The sequence below is a fragment of the Meriones unguiculatus genome, chromosome 10, assembly GCF_030254825.1.
Source record: "Meriones unguiculatus strain TT.TT164.6M chromosome 10, Bangor_MerUng_6.1, whole genome shotgun sequence".
Taxonomy (NCBI): Eukaryota; Metazoa; Chordata; class Mammalia; order Rodentia; family Muridae; genus Meriones; species Meriones unguiculatus.
Window position 1 is genome coordinate 67,225,946 of NC_083358.1, and position 25,854 is coordinate 67,251,799.

The 25,854-nt window shown below is 38.2% G+C and overlaps 1 protein-coding gene across 2 annotated transcripts in view; it reads right to left on the reverse strand.

The window, feature by feature from the left end:
• Positions 1 to 25,854, reverse strand: part of Stpg2 (sperm tail PG-rich repeat containing 2) — a 575,612-nt gene that overhangs the window by 444,249 nt on the left and 105,509 nt on the right. For both annotated transcript variants that reach the window (XM_060392630.1, XM_060392631.1), the window contains 4 exons: positions 24,604 to 24,711; positions 21,879 to 22,035; positions 17,998 to 18,155; positions 7,700 to 7,792 (listed from right to left, as the gene is read on the reverse strand). In XM_060392630.1, the coding sequence (XP_060248613.1) occupies positions 7,700 to 7,792; positions 17,998 to 18,155; positions 21,879 to 22,035; positions 24,604 to 24,711 (516 nt within the window). The remainder of the gene's footprint in view (positions 1 to 7,699; positions 7,793 to 17,997; positions 18,156 to 21,878; positions 22,036 to 24,603; positions 24,712 to 25,854) is intronic.

Below are 25,854 nucleotides of genomic sequence, written 5' to 3' on the forward strand. Positions count from 1 at the left end.
ATTGATGGAAAAAACAAGATTTTTTTCCATGACAAAACCAAATTTAAATAATATCTATCCACAAATCCAGGCCCTACAGAAGATACTAGAAGAAAAACCCAAATACAAGAAAGTTAACTACACACAAGAAAGTACAGAAAATAAATAATGCCACACCCTCAAAATAAAAAAGGGAAACAGACACACACACACAGGAACACACACACTTTACCACCACTAACATCAAAATAGAAGAAATTAACGATCAATGGTCACTAATATCTCTTTATATCAATAGACTAATTCCCCAATTAAAAAAAATAAAACATGCAGGCTAACAAAATACATGAAAAAAAAAAAAAAAACAAGATCTATCATTTGCTACATACAAGAAATACCTCCACATTCCTAGCCAAACTTTGGACAGAGTACAGAGAATCTTATGAAAGAAGGGGGAGATGAACAACCCAGAAAGGACAGGAGCTCTATAAGAAGAGCAACAGAACCAAAAAATCAGAGCACAGGGGTCTTTTCTGAGACTGATATGCCAAACAAGGACCATGCATGGCAATAACTTAGACGTAGCTAAGTGTCCAAGTGGGTGTCCTAGTAAGGGTAACAGGGACTGTCTCTGACATGAACTCAGTGGCTGGCTCTTTGATCACCTCACCCTGAAGGGGTTAACAGCCTTTGGGACCTTTCCCAAAACTGACCATCAAGTCGGTCAGAGAGCAAGTCTCAACAGATACAAGAAAATTTAAATAATGCCCTGTATCTTACCAGACCATCATGGATTAAAGCTGAACTTCAACAACAGCAAGTCTACAAACCATTGAACAACTTTCTGCTCAATGACCACTGGGCCAGGGAAGAAATAAAGAAATAAATTAAAGACTTTCTAGGATTTAATGAATATGAATGCACAACATACCCAAATTATGGCAAGTTTACAGCACTGTCTTCATAAAGAAATTGGAGTGATCTCATACTAACAACTCAATCGCACACCTAGAAGCTCTAGAAAAAAAAAAGAAGCAAACACATCCAAGAGGAGTAGATGCCAGGAAATAACCAAACTCAGGGCTGAAACCAATAAATTAGAAACAAAGAGAACATACGAGGAATCAATGAAACTAAAAGTTGATATTTTTATTTTTAGAAAATCAACAAAATAGACAAGTAGTTAGCCAAACTACTAAAAGTCAGGGAAAGAATATCCAAGGTCACAAAATCATAAATGGGAGACATAGAACAGACATTTAAAAAATCCAAAGAATCACTAGGTCTCACTTCAAAAACCTTTACACCACAAAATCAGAAAATCTAAACTTAATGGACAATTATCTTGGTTAGACTCAACTTACCAAAGTTATATCAAGTTCAGGCAAACAATTTAAATAGACATAAATCCCTGAAAGAAATAGAAGCAATCATTAACAGTCTCTCATCCAAAAAGAGCCTAGGATGAGATGGTTTTAATGCAGAATTCTACCAGACTTTCACAGAAGAGATAACACCAATGCTCCTCAAACTATTCCACAAAATAAAAACAGAAAGAACATTCTATGAGGGCACAGTCACCCTGATACTGAAACCAAAAAAAAAAAAAAAAAAAAGACTCAACAAACACCAACTTCCCTTATGAACATTGATGCAAACATACTCAATAAAATACTCACAACCTGAATCTAAGAACACATCAAAAACATCATCCACCATAGTCAAATAGGCTTCATCACATGGATGCAGGGATGTTTTAACATTGGAAAATACATCAATGTAATCCACCATATACAATCTGAAAGAAAAAAACATATGATCATCGAGCATAACTGTCCTCTGAGGAGCTCCATCCAGCAGCAGATAGAAACAGATGCTGAGACCCACTGCCAAACGTTAGGAGGAGTTCAGCAAGTCTTGTGATAGAGTTGCCAGGAGGACAGAAGGACCTATAGGAAACAAGAATTCCACAAGAAGACCAACAGAGTCAACTAACCTAAGGCTATGGGGGCTTACAGAGACTGAAGCACCAACAAAAGAACATGCATGGACTGGATGTAGGCCCCCAACAAATATGTAACTGATGAGCAGCTTGGTCTTCATATGGGTCCCCTAACAAGTGGAGCACAGGTCATGTCTGACAGGGACTCTGTTTCCTGCTTTTAGCTCACTTTCCCTTAGCTAGACTGCCTTGTCTGTCCTCAGTGGAAGAGAATGTGCTTAATCCTGGATATGCCGGGGTGGGTTGGTAGTGGAGAGCTCCCCTTTTCCGAGAAAGAGAGTGGGGAAAGGGGAAATAGGGTGGGAGGATGGGACCAGGAAGAGAGCTAGGCTGCCTTTGGAATGTAAAGTGAATAAGTATATTTAATTAATTAAATTTTTTAAAAAAGAAAAATATATTTTAAATAATTTAAAAAATTGGGTACACAGCTAAACAGAAATGATTCCACAGAGGAATCTCTAGTGGTCAAGAATCACTTAAAATATGTTCAACATCCTTAGTCTGACATGAACTGATCCACCACATAAACAAACTGAAGGAGAAAAACCACATGATCATCTCCTTAGATGCCGAAAAAGCATTTGACAAAGTCCAACACCCATTCATGTTTAAAGTCTTGGAGAGATCAGGGATACAAGGCACATACCTAAAGATAGTAAAGGTAATATACAGCAAGCCTATAACTAACATCAAACTCAATGGAGAGAAACTTAAATCAATCCCACTGAAATCAGGGACAAGACAAAGCTGCCCATTGTCCCCATATCTCTTCAACATAGTACTTGAAGTCCTAGCCAGAGCAATAAGACAACTAAAGGAGATCAAGGGGATACAAATTGGAAAGGAAGAGGTCAAAGTGTCACTATTTGCAGATGATATGACAGTATACATGAGCGACCCCAAAAATTCAACCAGAGAACTCCTTCAGCTGTTAAACACCTTCAGCAAAGTGGCAGGATACAAAATCAACTCAAAAAAATCAGTTCTAGAACTAGCAGTGGTGGTGTCGAGGTCTGAGTAGGTTCAGGAGACCATTGCCCCCAGGGGCGAGACGTGCTCCATGCCAATTGACTAACTCCATGTTTTCCTCCACTTTTGAAAGTCATTTAAGGTTCTTAAATTATTTTTTCCCTTTTTTAAAAAATTTTTCATCAATTACACTTTATTCATTCTGCATCCCCCCATAAGCCCCTCCCTCCTCCCCTCCCAATCCCATCCTCCCTCCTCCCTCTGCTTGCATGCCACTCCCCAAGTCCACTAATAGGGGAGGTTCTCCTCTCCTTTCTGATCTTAGTCTGTCAGTTCACATCAAAAGTGGCTGCATTGTCCTCTACTATGGCCTGGTAAGGCTGCTCCCCCCCAGAGGGAGGTGATCAAAGAGCAGGCCAATCAGATTATGTCAGAGGCAGTCCCTCTTCACATTACTATGTAACCCAATTGGACTCTGAACTGCCCTGGGCTACATCTGTGCAGGGGTTCTAGGTTATCTCCATGAATAGTCCTTGGTTGGAGTATGAGTCTCTGGGAAGTTCCCTGTGTTCAAATTTTCTTGTTCTGTTGCTCTTGGTCCCGCCTCTGAGAAAAAGGTATCGGACGGGTCTGATGCTCTTTGGGTGGATGACACCTAAATGAATATTGGTACAAAGTCCCAATTTATTTCTAATATCAGAGATCAGACCTCTACTCTTGCCTGATGCGTCTAAAACAAAAAGGGGGAACTGTAGAGAGCTGCGGAATGCTATGCCTTAAAGATGGAGCTGGTTTCCACCTTCCACCTTCCCGATGGTGAGTGTTCTCTGTCACAAACAATTCCACATTTGGCTAAGGCTGAGGATCTGGCTTGCTTCCATGTATGTGGACCTATCTGCATTGCCCCCGTGGCACGCCTGGGTTGGCTACCCAGAGGCTATTTAAGCTGTGGGCTGGCTTTCCCCAGGGTCCGAGGATTGCTCAAGGTTCCTGAATAAACTGCATTGAAAAAAAAAAAGAAAAGCTCTTTAAAATACATAAATTTATTTTTCTGTATTGATCGCATATTAAAATATTTTAAAATAAAAAAAAAATCAGATGCCCTCCTGTTTACCAAAGACAAAAAGGCTGAGAAAGAAATTAGAGAAACAACACCCTTCACAATAGCCACTAATAACATAAAGTACCTTGGGGTGACTCTAACCAAGCAAGTGAAAGACCTGTTTGAGAAAAACTTCAAGTCTCTGAAGAAAGAAATCGAGGAAGATATCAGAAGATGGAAAGATCTCCCGTGCTCATGGATTGGTAGGATTAACATTGTGAAAATGGCCATCCTGCCAAAAGCAATCTACAGATTCAATGCAATTCCCATCAAAATACCAACTCAATTCTTTACAGACCTTGAAAAAAAGATTCTCAGCTTCATATGGAGAAACAAAAAACCCAGAATCTCCAAAATGATCCTGTACAACAGATCATCTGGAGGAATCTCCATCCCAGATCTCAAGCTGTACTACAGGGCAATAGTAATAAAAACTGCATGGTATTGGCATAGAAACAGAAAGGAGGATCAATGGAACCGCATAGAAGACCCAGAAATAAACCCACACACCTATGAATACTCGATATTTGACAAAGAAGCCAAATCCATTCAATGGAAAAAAGACAGCATCTTCAACAAATGGTGCTGGACCAACTGGATGTCTACATGCAGAAAAATGAAAATAGATCCGTATTTATCACCCTGCACAAAACTAAAGTCAAAGTGGGTCAAGGACCTCAACATAAAACCAGATACTCTAAATCAATTGTAAAAAAAGTGGGGAACAGCCTAGAACTCATTGGCACAGGACACAACTTCCTGAACAGAACACCAACAGCACAGGCTCTAAGAGCAACAATCAATAAATGGGACCTCATGAAACTGAAAAGCTTCTGTAAAACAAAGGACACTGTCATCAAAACAAAAAGACTGCCTATAGATTGGGAAAGAATCTTCACTAACCATTTATCTGACAGAGGACTAATATCCAGTATATACAAAGACCTAAAGAAGCTGAAAAGCAGCAAACCAAGTAATCCAATTAAAAAAATGGGAAAGAGAGCTAAACAGAGAATTCTCGACAGAGGAATATCAAATGGCAGAGAAACACTTAAAGAAATGCTCATCCTCATTAGCCATCAGGGAAATACAAATCAAAACGACCCTGTGATATCACCTTACACCCATCAGAATGGCCAAGATCAAAAACTCAAGCGGCAACACATGCTGGAGAGGCTGTGGAGAAAGGGGAACCCTCCTCCACTGCTGGTGGGAATGTAAACTGGTACAACCACTCTGGAAAGCTATCTGGCGCTTTCTAAGACAATTAGGAATAGTGCTTCCTCAAGACCCAGCTATACCACTGCTAGGTATATACCCAAAGTTTGCTCAAGTACACAAAAGGGATACTTGCTCAACCATGTTTATAGCAGCTTTATTTGTAATAGCCAGAACCTGAAAACAACCCAGATGTCCATCAACGGAGAAATGGGTACAGAAATTGTGATATTTCTACACAATGGAATATTACTCAGCACTCAAAAAGGAGGAAATCATGAAATTTGCAGGCAAATGGTGGGATCTAGAAAAGATCATTCTGAGTGAAATATCCCAGAAGGAGAAAGACACACATGGTATATACTCACTTATATAGACCTATAAGATATGATAAACATAAGGAAATCTATACACCTAAAAAAGATAATCAAGAGAGCAGACATGGGATAAGATGATCAATCCTCGTTTAGAAAGACAGATGGGATGTGCATTGAACGTATGACAGGAGTCTACTGAGCGCATCTGAAAGACTCTAACTAGCAGTGCTTTCAAAGCAAAGACTCATGACCAAACCTTTGGCAGAGTACAGGAAATCATAAGAAAGATTGGGAGTTAGTCTGATACAGAAAGGATAGGAGCTCCACAAGGACCAAATATACCTGTGTACAGGGACTTTTTCTGAGACTGACATTCAACCAAGGACCATGTATGGATATAACCTAGAACCTCTGCTCAGATGTAGCCTGTGGTAGCACAGTAACCAAAGTGAGGGGAACAAGGACTATTTCTAACAGGAACTCAATGACTGGCTCTTTGGCCTCCCCACCCCCCAAGGGAGGAGAAGTTCTGTTAGGCCACAGAGGAGGGCTTTGCAGCCAGTCCTGAAGATACTTGATAAAATAGGATCAGATGAATGGGGAGGAGGTCCCCCCCATCAGTGAACTTGGAAAGGGGCAGGGAGGAGATGAGGGAGGGAGGGAGGGGCTGGGAGGGAATGAGGGATCCGGACACGGCTGGGATACAGAGTTAATAAAATGTAACTGATAAGAAAAAATAAAATTAAAAAAAAATAAATAAAATATGAGGAAAAAAACTAAAAAATTAATAAAAATAAAAATAAAAAAAGAAAGAAAAATTGAAGGAGACAAAGAAGTCAATGACACCGCAAAAAAAAAAAAAAAAAAAAAAACCTGCACAATCAAGCAGCCAGGCCCATAGGGGATCACCTTAACCACAACCAGACAGCTTTGCATGGGATGGAATAAGCCTCCTACACATATGTAACAGATTTGCAATTTGGTCCTCATGTGGGATCTCTAACAGCAGGAGCCAAGGCTGTCTCTCACTCTGTTGCCTGCCTTTGGATCTCATTCCTTTAGCTGGGCTGCCATGTATAGCCTCAATAAAAGAGGATGCACTCAGTCCTACTGCAACTTGATATGCCAAGGTGGGTTGACACCACAGGAGGTCTCCTCTAATCTTAGGAGAAAGGGAGGATGTGGGAGGAGGGCGGAGAAAAGGAACTGGGAAGAGAAGAGGGAGGAGAATCTCTGAGCTGGATGGAATGTGAATGAAATGAATGAACGAATGAATGAATGAAGATGATCTAATTTTTACAGTATTTGGATGATACCTTACACACATACATTGTAGCCACCATCTTAGTTTGCAGTGCAATAAAATTCTATAAGCCTCGTAAGATCAAGAAACAAACAAGATTCTGCAGCTGGCATGGCTTGCTTCTTCACAAATGGCAGCTTCTCTTGGGTTTAATATCCTAGAAGGACTAGGGAGCTCCTGTCTCATGTTGTATCTAATGCTCTAATTTTGGGGCTCAGATGTCAGCATATGAATTCACGCACACACAAGCACTCAGACATAGCAATGATATCAACTGATCTAACTTTTTACTATTCTATTTTGAAAATTTAATAAACTCAATCTGAATAAACAGTGAACTTCATTTCTAAGTTTTATTTGCTTTACTTCTTCCATTTACCCAATATGAGCTATTTATAAAATTGGTAATTGTTGAAAAAATTCCAATCAACACAGTTTAAAATGCAGGCTATGTAACTAAAGAATCAGTGGTGGGTGAGTCTTAGATTTCAAAATGAATTAAATTATAAAGGGAAAACACATTATAAGTTAATTAAATATAATCTAAAGTAAACCTATTCAAATTCAGTATACATAGGTCATTTTCCATGTATGTGCTATTAATAATGTACAGACTACAATTCCATGTAACATGTCTCTAACAGCCATGTGTACTTTTGCTAAATATGGGTATATTAAGCTAGTGTAAATCAATAGAGGAGGTTAATGTTACAGAGGTCCTTTTCTATGTCCCTAGTATAATTCATATATTGCACAATCTGCTCCAGTTCTAAAGCTACAAGTAGGTTTGACTATAGGAGTTTTCTTACCGTGTCTGGTGCGAATACCACCCTTTCTGTTCTTGACAAGAAAGCAGCATTATCATTGGTCAAGTCAGGTAGTTCATCAGAAATTCCACCAACCTGAATTTCAACAAGGCACAGTTAAATAAAGATGTAAAAGAGTACACTACTTACTTTATCAATGTAAATAACCCTAGAAAAACTTGCAATACTTGGCAATATTGCTCCACTAATAAAAGTAGACAAATGTTCAAAATCAAAACTGTTTACAGAGAATATAGAAGTAAAAAGAAAAAAACTTTAAATCCAATGAATCATACAACAGAAACAGCTGATTATAAAGCTTCTAGTTAAATATAATGGATGTTTATACATTATTTAAATATATAAAGGGTGTTTGTTATGAGATTGTATCTCCTAGTGATGTCAGAAGCTCTACCCATAAGGTCTCGCCAAGATTTGCTGCCTACACTTGAGCTGAACAAGGACAACAATGACAGACACATGAGTGTGCACAGGGGAGAGATCATGAGGCCTCAACCATCCACTGAGAACTACGAGCAACTAAGGGATGTTGAGAGCCAGAGAAATAGTAATTTCCAGGGAAGAGCACATTGATTGGCTATCCAATAACAAATGATCAACCCTGAAAAGACGCATACAAGTAACACTGAATAGACTGAGCAAGTTGTATGTACAGATTTAGGAATATGTGTATGCTCATACACATACATGCATGTAACAACAATTATTTCAACAAATAAGGCCATGAATTTGAAAGAGAATAAGTAGAGGTAGATGGGAGATTTTAGAATGAGTAAATGGGGGGTACAATATGTATTTATACTATAATTTTTAAAAAATAAAAGTAACTAAATATACTAGGATAAGTATTAACTGAAGTCAACATATTTAGGTATCAATTACTTTTTTGTTTTGTTTTGTTTTGTTTTTGAGACAGGGTTTCTCTGTGTATCCTTGGCTGTCCTGGACTCACTTTGTAGATTCAATTACTTTTCAATGGCACAATCAGTACATTGTAATCTCAATATTATACAATTAGAGTATATGTGTTCAATTATATACCACTATTTGTTAACACTTTATGATTAATACATAAAACATATTAGCTAACACTTTAACTTAATTATGTGTAGTTTTGAACTAATATATTTTCTAAGCAAAATGATCAAAACTCTTAATATGATAATCTTTCACATGCACTGAAGATGTAAATTAATAGGCTAAAAGAAGCAGGAAATCTACAATTTTAATTTACAATTAATTATTCCCCGTGAAGTACTATTTCAATTTAATCTAATTTATTCATCTTATTCATTTAAACTATATAAAGAGTTGCAACATTCTTTTTATACAAAAGGAATAAATATTTATATTCTCATCTTCTAGACCTCACTGTTTTTATTTCATAGCTTCGTATTTGTACTTACTTTCTCAGAATTTGACACATAGTAAGTAATGGTCTGAAACATCTATTTCTTTATTCATTTTATGGTTAACATTAATTTACTACTAAATTTCTTATATATTCTTTCTGTAAAACCGTCTGCTCCTGTAGCCAAAATGCTGAGGTTAGTTCTAGAAATAAACCCAGTTTGTATCAAAATGACAAAACAAAAACCCATGAACGGGTAACCAGTACAATGATAAAAACACTGAAAAAATGGGAACAGAAGAAATATACTTCATGACAGTAAAGACTATATGTGACAAACTTGAACCCAACATTTTAGCAAGCAAGAAAAAATCTTTTCCACTAAAAGCCAGGGAAAGTCAGAGGTGTATATTTCCAACAAATACACTACAATCAGTGAAATTAAAGCACTAAGAGTTTCCTAACTTATAAAAAATGCAGAGCAAACAAATGTATCATTAAATTCTTTCAGAACCTTAGGAAAGAACTAACAGAAGTGCTCCTCAAATCATTCATTAAGGAGGAGAAATTAAAGATGAAGCCTAAATGATCAATAAATATATGAGAAAAGTTCAGCATCTTCAGTATCAAGAAAATGGAAAGCAAAACCACATTGAGATTTCTGTCCTCCCGGTCAAATATTGCAGTTCTCAAAATAATAAACCAAGGGCCTGGAGAGATGGGCCAGTGGCTAAGAGCACATATCTGCTCTTGCAGAAGACCTAAGTTTGCTTCCCAGCACTGATGTCCAGTGAATCACAGCTACTTATAACTCTAGCTCCAGAGAATGCAATGCCTTCTGGCATCAGGGCACCTGCATTCATGTGTGCACACACACTTGCAGGCATAAACGCATGTGAGCGCGCGCACGCACACACACACACACACACACACACGAGGAAGAGAGAGAGAGACAGAAAAAGAATGACAGAAACAGAGAGGGGCAGGTAAAGGGGAAGAGAAAGTTAAATAGAATAAAAAAACATTTAAAAGAAAGTAAACAACAAGAATTATTGGTGAGGATGCAAGCAAAAACTAAGGAACCCTTATAAACTATTGTTGGGAGTATAAATTAATATGGCCACTGTGAAAATCACTATAACTACTCTCTCAAATAACTGAAAATGCACTTTCCTGTGATCCACCTGTAGCTATATACACCTAGGTATACATCCAAAGGAATCCCAGCAAGCCTGCCAACCGAAGTATGACCACAACAGTATTTACTGCAATCCAGTGTTTGGAATCATCCAAAGTAATCATCAACAGATGAATGTGGAATGTATGGTTGAGCTGACAGTGCTCCCTGTAGGAACCACAGACTAACACACACCCCACTACTGGGCATGAAGAACACTTTTGAACATTGTGATGCAAGTAACTCCCTAAGCAACATACACCACTGATGTTGCCTGTAGTTGCTTTCCAGAGGCTGAAATAAGCCTCTTCACCTTCCATCTGACCCTAGCCTATCAAGTCTCACCAAGGCTGCCTGCATTGTCTTCCTCTGTGGTTTGGCAAGGCTGCACCCCCCCCCCAGGGAGAGGTGATCAGACAGCAGACCACTGAGTTCTCTGCCAGAGACAGCCCCTGCTCCCCTTACTTGGGACCCCACTTGGAGACTGAGTCTATGTACTACATCTGAGCAGGGGTTGGGGGAGGGGCATAGGGGGAGAAGAAGGAGGGAGAGTGGAATTGGGGGAGGCAAGGGAGGATCCACAGCAGGGATACAAAGTGAATAAATTGTAATAAAAATAATTTAAATAAATAAATAGATAGATAGATAAATAAATAAGTCAGAAAATTTTTAAAAAAGAAAGAAAGCCTCTAATGCTGAAGACACTGCTCATTTAGGACATAAAACTCTGCTTTAAGCTGGATACCTGAAAGCCTCCTCCATTCAATCTAGCTTCCATGATTCCAGAAAATACTATGGAAGCTGCCAATGTAGGGGGTGGGAGGAGGAAAGCAATCAGTAGTGTTACCCAGACACAATAGCTATGAACCACAATACTGACCAGCATGGCAAGGTGCAGCAAACTGGCACACCCACACTGTTAGTAATCAGCAGCTGTCTAATTAGATGTGAGGCCCTCTCAACAGCTGGGAAATCATGCCTGGAATTGAAACCTAGCCAACTCCCAGGGCTAGTGAACTCATTAGAAAACAATCACTACTGACGCTTTGCTAGACCACCACAATTCCTTACTGCATTCTAAATCTTATCCTTCTATCCACTGTGTATCCACAGAGAAGTATAGCTATCACACCTCATTGAAGAAGCTTCACTTCACAGCAAATAGAGACCACAGAAAACCACAACTGGACACAGGCAAGATATCAATGGATTTCAGGAGCTTAGCACCAACGGATGCAGCAACTTCACAGCTCGCGAAGCTATGGGCCAGCCAACACTGTAGAAGAAGATACAGAAAGACCGCGGGAACTAGAATATCAGGTAGTTGACTCTGAGACAGTCTCTCCAGGAAATATCTATATAAACAATACAGAAACAGTGCCAGTCTCAATAGACAAGCCAACATGGGGGGAAACTAGCACAGGGCTCCACCCCTAAAGAGTTGGGAGAGGAAGAAATGGCCTTTGCCAGAAATGAGGCCTTATTGATTATCCAATACAAAGTGGACAGTCCTGAAGCCATATATACATAAGTGACAAACCAGTGTCAGAAGAATGTACTTAAATGTTTGCACATCTATATATGCATATGTATGTAACAATAATAATAAAAAGAGACTGTCGCTTTGAGAGCGAGCATCCCTGAGAGTGAGCATCCCTGAGAGTGAGCATCCCTGAGAGTGAGCAAGAGCGAGCCCCTCTTTGGAGGAGATGTAGGAAGCTGCTGCAAGCTACACATGCTTGGCCCACGCAAACAAGTGCCACATGCTTTCTCTCAGATGCACAATCTAAACTTTATTTTTAAAACAAGATTTGATGAAGATGCTATCTTTTTTCCATTGTATGGTTTTGGCGTCTTTGTCAAAGATCAGGTGTCCATAAGTGTGTGGGTTTATTTCTGGGTCCTCTGTTCGGTTCCATTGATCCACCATTCTGTTTCTATGCCAGTACCATGCAGTTTTTAAAACTGTTGCTCTATAGTACAACTTAAGATCAGGGATGGAGATACCTCCAGAAGATCTTTTATTGTAGAGGATTGTTTTAGCAATTCTGGGTTTCTTGTTATTCCATATGAAGTTGAGAATTTTCCTTTCCAGGTCTGTAAAGAATTGTGTTGGTAATTTGATGGGCATTGCATTGAATCTGTAGATTGCTTTTGGTAAGATGGCCATTTTTACTATGTTAATCCTACCAAGCCATGAGCATGGGAGATCTTTCCATCTTCTCATATCTTCTTCTAATTCTTTCTTCAGAGATTTGAAATTTTTTTCATACAAGTCTTTGACTTCCTTGGTTAGGGTTACTCCGAGGTACCTTATGTCATTTGTGGCTATTGTGAAGGGTGTTGTTTCCTTAATTTCTTTCTCAGCCCTTTTGTCTTTTGTATACAGGGCGGGCATGGGAGCGTTAGCAGGCCTTCTGGTGTTGGTCTCCTTGGTTTGCCTGTGGTATATATGCAAGATTAGAGTCTCACAACAGTGTGATGCAGCCATGATCATTCAGGTTTTTACAGCCATTGAAGCAGGACATTCTCCCCAAGCATGGTTGGATACCATAAAAAGCTAAAATGATACGCTCAGGATGCGAGGCTAAGCACTGCACTCAGGGTCAGCCGCTTTGGACCCAGAGAAGAGCATGTCTGATTGCATGCGGGTTGATGCCCCAGGTCCCGCCTCTGAGAAAAAGGTATTGGACGGGTCTGATGCTCTTTGGGTGGACGACACCTAAATGAACATCTGTACAAAGTCCCAATTTATTTCTAATATCAGAGATCAGACCTCTACTCTTGCCTGATGCGTCTAAAACAAAAAGGGGGAACTGTAGAGAGCTGCGGAATGCTATGCCTTAAAGATGGAGCTGGTTTCCGCCTTCCACCTTCCCGATGGTGAGTGCTCTCTGTCACGAACAACTCCACATTTGGCTAAGGCCGAGGATCTGGCTTGCTTCCATGTATGTGGACCTATCTGCATTGCCCCCGTGGCATGCCTGGGTTGGCTACCCAGAGGCTATTTAAGCTGTGGGCTGGCTTTCCCTGGGGTCCGAGGATTGTTCAATGTTCCTGAATAAACTGCATTGAAAAAAATAAAATTAAAAAAAAAAAATTCAAAAAAAAAAAAAAAAAAAAAAAAAAAAAAAAAGATTTGAAATTGGAGGAGGACTATATAAAGCAGTACAAGAAGGCCATCAAGGACAAAGAAGAGGGGACAGGAGAAGGTCAAAGGGAAACATGCAAAGAGTCAAATCATGATATATATGAATGAAAACATCATCATTAATTTGTGCAATCAATATATGGTCATAAAAGAAAGAATTCTAGAATTGAAAAATGAATGTGTGAAATTAACTGTGTGTGTGTTTCTTATGTATTTTTTTCTTTTTTGCTCTTTTATTATTCTGGTTTATTTCAGCATTTTGTTGTTCTCTGCCTGTTCATTTGCTTCAGAAAGAGAAAGAATAGGAAAAGGTATGGAATTGAGTGGGGGGAAGGTAAGGATCTAGGAGGAGTTGAGAAAAGGAAACCATAATTAAAGTATATTGTATAAATAAAAAAATTTAATAAAAGGTTTTAAAAAATAATTCAACAGCTTCATTTTGAAAAACACTTAAATAAAATAAAGGTTCTCCTAACACAAAATTTTACACCAAGCATGAACAGGGGAAAAAAGCTGCAAGAGGTTCAGAGTAAGACAAACAGTCCAATGTACATATGTGTTATGATCTCAGAGGTGGGAAAGGATATGGCTATAAAATATATGAAAAAGCAACAGACAAGAACTATTTCAAATTGATGGCACAGAGCAAGCCCAGATATAACAGCTCTGCAAATTTCAGAAAGATGTATTGAAAAGAAAGCAACATTTATTCAGACCAAAGAGACAAATGAGAGATGCAAAAACATCCACTCACTTCACAGGAAAAACAATGAGAACAACCCGCTTCACACTGAAAACCACTCAATGACATTATTAAAGTGCTGAAAATATTCCATTTTGTAGATGTACCATAATTTCTTTATCCATTCCTCAACTGAGAGGCAGCTGGGTTGTTTCCAGGTTCTGGCTATTACAAATAAAGCTGCTACAAACATATTTGAGCAAAGTCCTTGTTGTATACTTAAGCATCTTTTGGATATATGCCTAGGAGTGGTATAGCTGGATTTTGGGGAAGCGCTATTCCTAGTTGTCTGAGAAAGCACCAGATTGATTTCCAAAGTGGTTCTACGAGTTTACAGTCCCACCAGCAGTGGAGGAGGGTTCCCCTTTCTCCACAACCTCTCCAGCATGTGTTGTCACCTGGGTTTTTTATCTTAGCCAAATTATGGTACATCTACACAATGGAATATTACTCAGCAATAAAAAAAAGGAAATCATGAAATTTGCAGGCAAATGGTGGGAACTGGAAAAGATCATCCTGAGTGAGGTATCCCAGAAGCAGAAAGACACATAGGGCATATACTCACTCATAAGTGGATATTAGATATATAATATAGGATAAACATACTAAAATCTGTACACCTAAAGACTAATCAAGAAGGAGGACTCTGGCTAAGACTCTTGCTCAATCCTCATTCTGAAAGGCAAATGGGATGAACATCAGAAGAGGGAGAAAACAGGGAACAAGACAGAAGCATATCACAGAGGGCCTCTGAAAGGCTCTGCCCTGCAGGGTATCAAAGCAGATGCTGAGACTTATAGCCAACTTTGGGCAGAGTGCAAGGAATCTTATAAAAGAAGGGGGAAAGAGAAAGATCTGGAGAGAACGGGAGCTCCACAAGGAGAGCAACAGAACCAAAAAATCTGGGCACAGGGATCTTTTCTGAGATGGATACTCCAACCAAGGACCATTCATGGAGATAACCTAGAACCCCTGCACAGATGTAGCCCATGGCAGCTCAGTCTCCAAGTGGGTTCCATAGTAATGGGAACACGGACTGTCTCTGACATGAACTGATTGGCCTGCTCTTTGATCACCTCCCCCTGAGGGGGAAGCAGCATTACCAGTCCACAGAAGACAATGCAGCCACTCCTGATGAGACCTGATAGACTAGGATCAGAAGGAAGGTGAGGAAGACCTCCCCTATCAGTGGACTTGGTGAGGGGCATGGGTGGAGAAGTGAGAGGGAGGGTGGAATTAGGAGGGAATGAAGGAGGGGCTAAAGCTGGGCTACAAAGTAAATAAACTGTATTTAATATAAAAAATAAATGGAAGACCTGTATGTGCTAGAGTACAGTCATATTCCAAAGCAACTTTCATGAGCAGGACTTTGAGATATTCTTTAGTTTTTCATTAACCTTAGTACTATAAAATATTTAGTTCTTATCAAAATTTACCTTTAGTCCTTACTTTTAACATTTAAGTTAACCACATATAAATTTAGAAAACTAATAAAAGGTTGTATCAAGTTTTAAAATAGTATGTTAGTAAATAAGCACTTGAAATAAAGAGAAATATTGAATGGTAGGACGACTTTTCTTTGGATGGCAATGATCAAAGGATGCCATCACAACACCTATAGAAGAAAGCAGTACATGACTAAAGATAAATGAGTTAATGTACATTTTACACAAAGCATAACAAAGTATTCTAAAACTACTAAAATTCATGGCAAGTCCCTTAAAATCACTGAAGTATATTTAATGTACTACTTTTATAATCACAATTAAAATATTTTATATCAAACTGAATATTAAAGAAGAAATACATAAAAAGATATCTGAGGAAAAGGTTGAAATGAAGTTTAGAAATGTAAAAACAAAAAAATCTGCCAGTCAAAATACTAAAACCTCTAGAGCAGACATAGTCATGTTAAATTTGTTCACTTGGCAACTCTTTAATAAGTTGGTGAATTTAATGGAAAATAAGTTGACAAAAACCAGATAGCTATTATGAAGACTGTTAGATCCAATACAGGGATGTGGGTGTTGCTATGAGAAGAAAAACAATAAAATAAAAATGTTTATAAATTAATTAAAATGTGGATGTCAGTGTCTCCTATTATATTCTGTTTCAAGTTACCAAGTAATGCTAGTTTCAGGCGCTGACAGAAGATGCAGGCTCCTGAGCGAGAGACGAAGGCTCTTCATGACACAGGGTGCCAGTCACCCTTGTTCAGTGTGCACAACACAGACCAGGCAGGTGGGGCCAATGGGTGCCTGCAAACAATGGCCTCCTTATGGAAGAAAACATGAGTATCAGGGACCTGAGTCTTACAAAGGGCAGTTAGCATGAGCTCTGGTTGAGACAACGGTAGAATTTAAAAGTTGTTTGCTATAATATCATATTGAAAAGGAAGCCCTTGAAAAAATGTGCAAGAGCATAAAATATTTCCATAGAAAACAAATGTTGGGGGCGTTTGCTCTAAAAATAAATCTAAAAAAAACAAGCTTCAAAAAAATTGGAAAGCTGAAAGTCTTAATGTCTAACAATGTATTTATGTATAATAAAATGCAAAAACAGTCATGCATTAAATTAAATACATATATAATTCCTCCTCTAAATCATTAAGCATATTATATTCTAGTTTGTTCTGTTAGTGCTGTTGCTTCATCTTAATAATATTATATATATTAAATACTTAAACAATCTAATTCCAGATTAATTACTTTGAGCTGTGACCAGATCATCAAGAATTCTAAATGTCCTTAGAGACTGTAATGACAGCCAGCTTAGGAAGCCATTCTACACAACAATCAACCATTTCACATTTCATCCTCTGAGTTTGGGACATAGTGTACCAAAGTCAGTTATTTTAAAATGGTATATTCATTTGTTTCTAGATTATTTATATCTTCCATTTTCCAAGTATCATTAATAAACATAAGTTCTGAGTGATAGAAAAAAAATGTTACTTATGGCCAAAGAAATGGCTCAGTGGGGAATGGTACTTCCTGACAAGGTTAAGGCTCAAATTCATCTCAAGAACATACATGGGGAAAACTGACTTCTGAACATTATCCTTGGCCCTCATGAGGATACCGTTGACCATGGCCATTACATGACATCTGATAATGTGAACATGCACACACACACACACACACACACACACATGCACATGCACACACACTGTTTACAATGTCCTTATGCAACACTACCATTTACAGTGAGTAGACACTAATAAAATTTTATAAATTATATTATAGTATAGTGTATATAATTATATAGTTATATTGCACTTGTATATAATCTATGTGATATTATAAAACTACATACTATAAATTATAAAAATTATAATACATTCCATAATGCTGTCCTAAGCCAAAACCTAACTAATACCTCTACTGAATCAAAATCTCAAGCTCCTGTTCTCATCCACTTGCCTCCATTTCTTGCCTTACCCACACAGAAACTTTGCATTATTAGAAAACTTACCATTTTAAAACTAATCATATGATCAAATTTACCTGAACCTTAACTATTCTGTATTCAATATTTCCATTTTTTGGTCTGAAGCTATGGATCTTCTCCTTTCTGATTATTTTTCCCTGAATCTATCTTCATGAAGATTCTTTTTTCAAATGTGATATTTGTAATCTCTAGAACTTTAGTTTGTGAGTTATTCTTTTTGCTCTGTCATTCATCTACTGATTTTGATCAATCTACTTTTCATAACATATAGAAAATAGTAATATGTATAGCTTATCATACTTTCCTAGCAATTCTATTATTACATAAAATTTTAGAGAGGTCTAACAGCTTGGTGTTGCCTATAGATATATTGTATAAAAAGAATAATGTCTTGTTATTAACACATCACCTGATAGTGACAAGGCCCAGGACTACTGGCAACCTCTTTCTTAACTGTGATAAACTGTCGAGGGACAGAAGAGCCAAATCCCGTTTTCTTTGATTTCTTCAAGGCCTTTTGTACCTTGGCGAGTAGAATGTTGCCTGAGATATCGTAACATCCAGGGCCTAAAATTATAAAGAACATTATGTGTAAGAACAGTACAGACAGAGGAAGAAGATCCAGGCATCTTGATGAGGTTTGATAGGCTAGGGTTAGATAGCAGAAGAGGAGGACTCGCCTTTTCAGTGGACTAGGGGAGAGAATAAGGGGAAGAGGGAAGGAGGAGGAGACCAGGAGGAGATGAGGGAGGGGGCTACAATCAGGATACAAAGTGAATAAATTGTAAAAGAAAAATAATAAAATAAAATAAATTTTAAAAGAATAAGCACATTTTTAAGAACTTTTTGGAACTCAGTAACATTAAGTAATTTTTTTAGAAGGAGGTCCATGTATTTCTGGCCAAAATACAATGACTTAAACACTTTTTTAAACTAATCAAAGGTTTACAAGGTTAACAAGTAAATATGAATGTCAGAAACATGCAAAGAAAGCAGTGACAAATTTCTAAATGATTCTACTTATATTAAAATTTAGAAAATTTAAAAATCAGAGGCTCAGCACAGCTGCCTGGAGGACAGGAACGGAGGTGGACATTAATATCAAAGACATATGTGAGAAATTTTAAAGAAAGACAGGACTGTTAAAAAAAATTGATAATACCAACACTTGCCAGAATAAAAGAAAGCTGTCAGTTTGACACTGTTTGTAAGCCATATACCATACTGAGCTACAGTGACCACTCCAGGGAATCACTGACAAAAGAAATCTCCAATGTGCTGAGAAAGAGAATACTGAGAACTGTAGTAGCCACATTCTTCCCCGGGGACAGTTTCCTGGACTTATAAGCAAAGCTACCAAAGGAAATTATTGCTTTTATAGCGATTTTTCACAGCCTAAGTTATCTAACCGTTCTCCTCTTGCCTTCACTAAAGCTCCCCCAATCCCTACCTAATGAGACATACTTAATCTTTACCTGTGTTCTAGTTTGGTTTCTGTTGCAGTAATAAATAAAAACACTAGCCAAAGGCAACCAGGGCATAGGAACAATCATATTGAAACGAATGTAAACAGTTCCGTGTCTGTCATCAGATGTTTACAGTCTTCTGGGATGCAGAGGGTTTGAGCAGCTCCACCTCTCCTGCCCTGCTACTCACACACACAAAGCTGGTCTTGTAAACTTACACCGGCTCCACTGTGCACCTTCCACTGACTTGATGGTTACCCCACACTCCTGGCATCTCCAGTATGGTGAGGTCCCCACTGCAACAGGAGCTGCCTCATCTGGGCTCTCTTCATGGATTCAAACCCGGCTTTAAGGTGCTAAGATTCGCTTCTCTCCACGACACTATCAATCCTGCAGTCTCCACTATAACTGAGGCCACACCTGTGTCAATGGTCCCCTGGCTTCTCTGCTGGGATTCTACTTTCTAAGATCCCCTTTATGCTTTCAAAACCAATAGCATATAGGAGACTCTTCCATTGCCAAGTTCAGCAACTAGCCTGAGATGCAGACTTGACTCCCTCTAGACTACCTTGTCTATGTGATGACCATGAGAGAATACTTCTCAGAATATATCACCTCACTGATGCTGGTATATCATTAGTCACAACTGATTCTTCAGCCACTGCTAACCGGGACTAGTTGTCCCAGTAGAGCAAACATTGCACTTCTAGATATTCTTAATCCAAAATTTCATACAACTAGTCTTAATATATAATAACCATACTAAAATCTGTACATTTAAAGAAACTAATCAAGGAGGACTCTGGGTAAGATGGTCAGTCCTCATCCAGAAAGGCCAAGAGGATGACATCAGAAGGAGTAAACAGGGAACAGGACAGGAGCCACCACAGAGGGCCTCTGAAAGGCTCTGCCCTGAAGGGTATCAAAGCAGATGCTGAGACCTGTAGCCAAACATTTGGCAGAGTGCAGGGAATCTTATGAAAGAAGGGGGAGATAGAAAGATCTGGAGAGAACAAGAATTCCACAAGGAGAGCAACAGAACCAAAAAATCTGGGCACAGGGGTCTTTCCTGAGACTGATACCCCAACCAAGGACCATTCATGGAGATAACCTAGAACCCCTGCACAGATGTAGCCCATGGCAGCTCAGTCTCCAAGTGGGTTCCATAGTAATGGAAACAGGCACTGTCTCTGACATGAACTGATTGGCCTGCTCTTTGATCACCTCCCCCTGAGGGAGAAGCAGCCTTACCAGGACACAGAGGAAGACAATGCAGCCACTCTTGATGAGACCTGATAGAGTGGGATCTGAAGAAAGATGAGGAAGACCTCCTCTATCAGTGGACTTGGGGGAGGGCATGGGTGGAGAAGAGGAAGGGAGGGGAGGTTTGGGTGGGAAGGAGGGAGGGAGCTACAGGTGGGATACAAAGTGAATAAACTGTAATTAAAAATAATAATTTAAGATTCTTTGCTTCTTTCTGGAACTTCACAAGCCAGGCTTCCAACCTCTCCATCTCCCTCACCATGCTTGTCTTGCAAGCTTACATTAACTTCTGAGCATCCAACAGCTTTTTCTAGCCGAAAGCTCTAAAATCCTCCCCCAAAAATCACAATCAGGCCTATCAGACCCATACCCCCAAAATCTTAGTGCCAGTTTTCTCCTCTAGTTTGGTTTTTCTTACTGTGATAAAACATTGAGCAACTAAACCTACAGGGAGGAGAGGGTTGATTTGACTTACAGATTAGCAGCATTAAGTAAAGCCAACCAGAAATTTAAAACAGTAGCCTGGGGGCAGGAACTGAAGCAGAGACCACAGAAGAACACTGCTTACTGGCTTGCCTCTCCTGGTTTGCTCAGCTACATCTGTTATAGGGCCCATGCCATACCCAGGAATGGTACCACCCATTGTAGGATGGACCCACCTATATCAAGTAGCAATCGAGAAAAAAAGGGCTCATAGTCATGTCCACAGGCCAATCTGGTAGAGGCAATTCCTCAGTTGAGCTGCCTCTCCCCAGCTAAGTCTAGGGTTGTGCCAAGCTGGCAATAAAACTAACCGAGAGGACTAGAATCTGGTCTACCTCAATATCAATTCTAATTGCTGCTTTGCTTAACACAGCACAGATGCCTCTTTGTATGACAGCTAACTAATACACTTATTGAGATCATGGAACTATATACCTAAAATTATTTTATTATGTAAAATAAACCTCAGAAGAGAATATATGACCAAATTACAGAGCTAAACAATGTTAGAAGGTTGGTGTAAAATGTATTTAACATGCAAAAAAAAAATCATCTATCATCTGATTTTCCTGTCATCACATTTATTTTTCACTCCTTCTTTACAATAAAAAACTACAACTCAGAGAATTTTCTATACTGGTAATCTGGATGAATAAAGTTACACATATTTTTCATTCAAAATAATATAAACAACTTTCTATGGTGTTAAAAGTTTTTTTAAGAAGACAGTAAAATGCTTGAAATAAATATTCACGTGTCTTCCATATAGTTTAGGTTTTTGTTTTTGTTTTTGTTTTTCAAGAGAAGTCTGTTTGGGTAAGCAGATATCCATTAATGAAGTAGGACATATTTGAATGAGTACCTTAAGCTATGTGTGTTCTATTAAATTGGCTCTGTTACTTTATCTTACTAAAACTTTGAGTATATTGATTCATCTGCAACATAGTCAGTACTTATATGTTTTTTTTACTTTAAATAATACCACCAAACAGAACTTTGTAAATTGAATTCTCTCATGTATCCATCCTGTTAAGCATAGTAAGTGATATATAGTCAGAGTAAAAGTTTAACAGCAAACCTGGCATTTCCTGTGCCTTGGAGTCCTGTTTGAACCGGGTAGCAGTTTGACCAAATGATGAATTCAGTCCTGACTTTTTATTTGGTAACTTGAAAGAAGTTCGCATTTCTTCATATGTGCCAGGAGCTGGGGTACTTGATTTGATTGGTACAAATCTCTAGGAAAATGTGCCAGTGAAAAACAGAAGTAAGATTCTATATTTCAGCAGTTAAAAACTGACTTCTGAGTGATGCACTATATTTTTTAATGCAGTGAAGGCAATAAAGATAAATTAAGATCTTTTGATCATTGAAACATAAAATACTCACATAGCTTTTGGTAAAGTCACTGATATGCCAATACAGTTATGTACAGTGTGCCTGATTTCCTTAGAAAGAAAAAAAATGCTGAAAGGAAACTCTTAAGTGCCAGATGACACTTTATGGATGCTTTTAACTTGTAAATATTCCTTGCTAACAAAGACATATATAGTCTAATACGGTTTACGTTATATTTGTGTGTGTGCATGGGTGAGAGAGTTTGTGTGTGTGTGTGTGTGTGTGTGTGTGTGTGTGCATGTACAAATGTCTGCATGTGAGGCAGAGATCAAGTCAATGATCTTCCTCAATTGTCTTTCCACCTTAGTTTTTGACACAGGGTCTTTCATGAACCTGTTGGCCAAACTAGTTGGCCAGGAAGTCCCAGAAATCCTGTGTTATTTGCCTCCTGATACTGATGTGGTCATATACTGTGATTACCCCTACATTATGGTAAAGGGGATAATTGCTCATTTGATTCAATGGTATTTTTGTTTTAGAAGATTTTTAACCCTTTCTGTTCTTGTTGATTTTTTTCCATTTTTGAAATATGAAACACTGACTTTCAAGAGAGAAACCATGCTTTTTTAAAAGGTTCAAAGAAGCATTTGCTGCTGCTTCCATTTGTATGTGAGCTTGCCACTGTGACGGGCAGGGATTCACAGTGTAGATTTTCTCTTTTCCGTGTGTTAATTCACCCACAGGGTGGCTAACTTCACTTTACCAGCATAGCATCAGCCAACTTGCTGAACCCCTGGAAACCACCATTGTCTCTTGGAATTTGATATGGATGCACTGCAGCATTCCAAGGGTCCATCCCAGCTCCTTGTCATTCCTTCCAAAAATACTGCTTTCTGTGTCTAAAACCGAACAGTTATGTATGTTTTCCTTTGCCCTTCCTTCCTATACAAAATTGCAGTGTATTGAACACATGTTTTCTGTTTTGAAAAAAAAAAAGTAAGTAAATATGAAGGCCAACTAAACTGATCGCTGAGAGGAACAGGAAAAGGGCATGTTGGCTCCTGGATGTATCAGTTTTTACAATCCTGAGAATAATTCTAAAGTGCATCCAGAATTGAGCCACGGTTGCAGCAGAATCACTATGTAAAGTGATATTGAAAATATAATGGGAATCATTGCATTTCAGGAACATGCTAGACCATTCCTGAACATTTTCCAGAAACATAAACATATGTATAGCAGAAATTCTGTCCCTAAGTCTACCTTAATTGGACTATTTCTTTATCTATCACTATAATTCTTATATCTTTTCAAATTCAACTAAACACACTACCCCTATAAGGCAATCATGTTTGGTTGTAACTCCCCCGTGTCTTCGGCCATTATTCTTTCTTTCATTGTCATTCCTTTGAACAAAATTATTGTTTTTCTTTTCCATTTATAAAATATAATTTAAATGATTGCTGCCAAATGACATAAAATTAGAACTATATAGTAGATGGATGGAAGTAGCATAAAAACTCAAAAGTACTGATTATAAACTGTGTTTTTAAAGATCAAAGGTACACACACACTGTTCTTTCTGCATCCCTCTTGTGCAGGGCCTTAAGTACTGTCAAGCTGCTCAAGACTAGTCTAATCTTCACCCCCTTGGTCTCCCCAGGCCCTCAATACAACACCTAATTCGTTAAAATGTAATCTTCATTATATCTATGAAATATATCTTTAATCTGCCTACCTGTCTCCAAGGAGGACATCTTAAATATATTGAAACCAAAGCAGTTATCTACAGGCAACTGAAAGTTAGTAACTTCCCCCAGTTAAATAAAATAATCAGAGCTGCACATAGTACAAGTAGATAATTTTTACAACCACCTTTTCTGGAGGCTGCTGCAATATGCATGTTTGCCAGTCTCTTAATTTTCTTGGCTTAGAAATATCCTAAAAATATTTGATTTTGCTTGGGATGCTCCTTGAATGATGTCAAGTGGTTGCTATGGAACAGATGCTCCAATTGCAGCCTTACTAGTGATGGTCCCCGAGGAAGGTGCATGTATGTCCTGTGGTAGGTGTGACAGAAAACCTACACTTCTCCAAAGGTTACATTCTTTCCACTGGGCTACACATTACTCTATATATGCATTAGCAAAGTATATTTTAGGATTCAGAATAAACAGGTATCTCATAATCATCTGAACTGAATGTTCACATATGGAAATTTGATTAATAGAAAATGCTTAATAGATGTTCCTAATACAAATATCCATCTGTGTATTATTGTGGATACTCAATCTTATTTCACAAAACTCTGACCACAGTTTTGCAGTGTTTTGCTCCAACCACGCCCATTTATAATTTGCTGTATGGCATTTTACTTTTTGTAATTTCCTTAAACTCTTTAGAATTTGTTACTGAATTCACACCATGCCTATTATACTGTGTATATATAAATGTTTGTACAGCATTACCTCTGATATAGAAAGGAAAGTGGAAGCTGTGTTTTTCTTATTTTCTGTCATACATTTTGTCTTCTCAAACTGACTTTTAATTTCATACTTTCCAGGTCCTGGTGATCTCTAAATTACAGAAAGAAAGAAATACATTAACAAAGGATTTTCTTTCTGCAACACATAAGGAAAGACTGGATAATTCTTATAGGTCATTACCAAAGCCTTCCATTAAGAGGAAAACAACAGGGAAAACACTTTTCCTAACGAAGGCAGGAAAAAAAGAAAAAGAAGAAGAAGAAAAGAAAAAAAAAATGTCTTGGTCAAAGCTTCATTTAGCCCTGAAAGCAGACTGCCTGAAGCTTTGCTGCCCTCTGCTGATAAACTGTAAGAAATAGTCCTAGCTGCATGTCTAACTACTAAATAAAAGAAAGAAAGTTTCAATTATCCTTTCATTTGATGGTATAGAGCTGGCCTTTCTGCATAAATGTGTCTGGCTTAGCGTGGAGCTCAGTGGGGGAGCTCCAGATTATCATGTGCACAGGTTTAAGCACACACCAGCAACAGCCAGAGAAACATCACTGTCCTCTCAAACTTCTCAAAACTTCTTTAACTAATCAATAGGCAAACAAATAGGCAACAGGAAATGTTTTCTTTTAAACACAAAGTTTTAGTGTAAATAAACTAAACTTTTGCTTGAATACTTTCCAACAAATAAATATTAATCTTATTAATCACAGGACTGGGTTCCTTATTATTATAGTAAGGCAAGATAAAATAGATAAATTATAGAAGATAGATAGATGATAGATAGATAGATAGAGAGAGAGAGAGAGAGAGAGAGAGAGAGAGAGATAGATAGATAGATAGATAGATAGATAAAAATATAGTAATAGAAACAGTATAGTATTGGTACAAACACAGACATGTTGATCAATGGAATTGAACTTAAGACCCAGACATAAATCCACACACCTATGGACACCTAATTTCTGATAATGAAGCCAGAAATACATATGGGGAAAAAAATACATCATCTTCAAATAAATGAACCTAGTCAAAGTAGGATGTAGTTTGACTACATGTAGAAGGATGCAAATAGATTGATACTTGCCCCCTGAACAAAACTTAACTCAATGGACCAAATGGATCAAAGACCTCAACATAAAACCAGATACATTTGAGAAAGCAGAAGCAAGCCAATCACTGTGAGTTTGAGGCTAGCCTGGTCTACAAAGCCAAGGCTACACAGAGAAATCATGTCTAGAAACA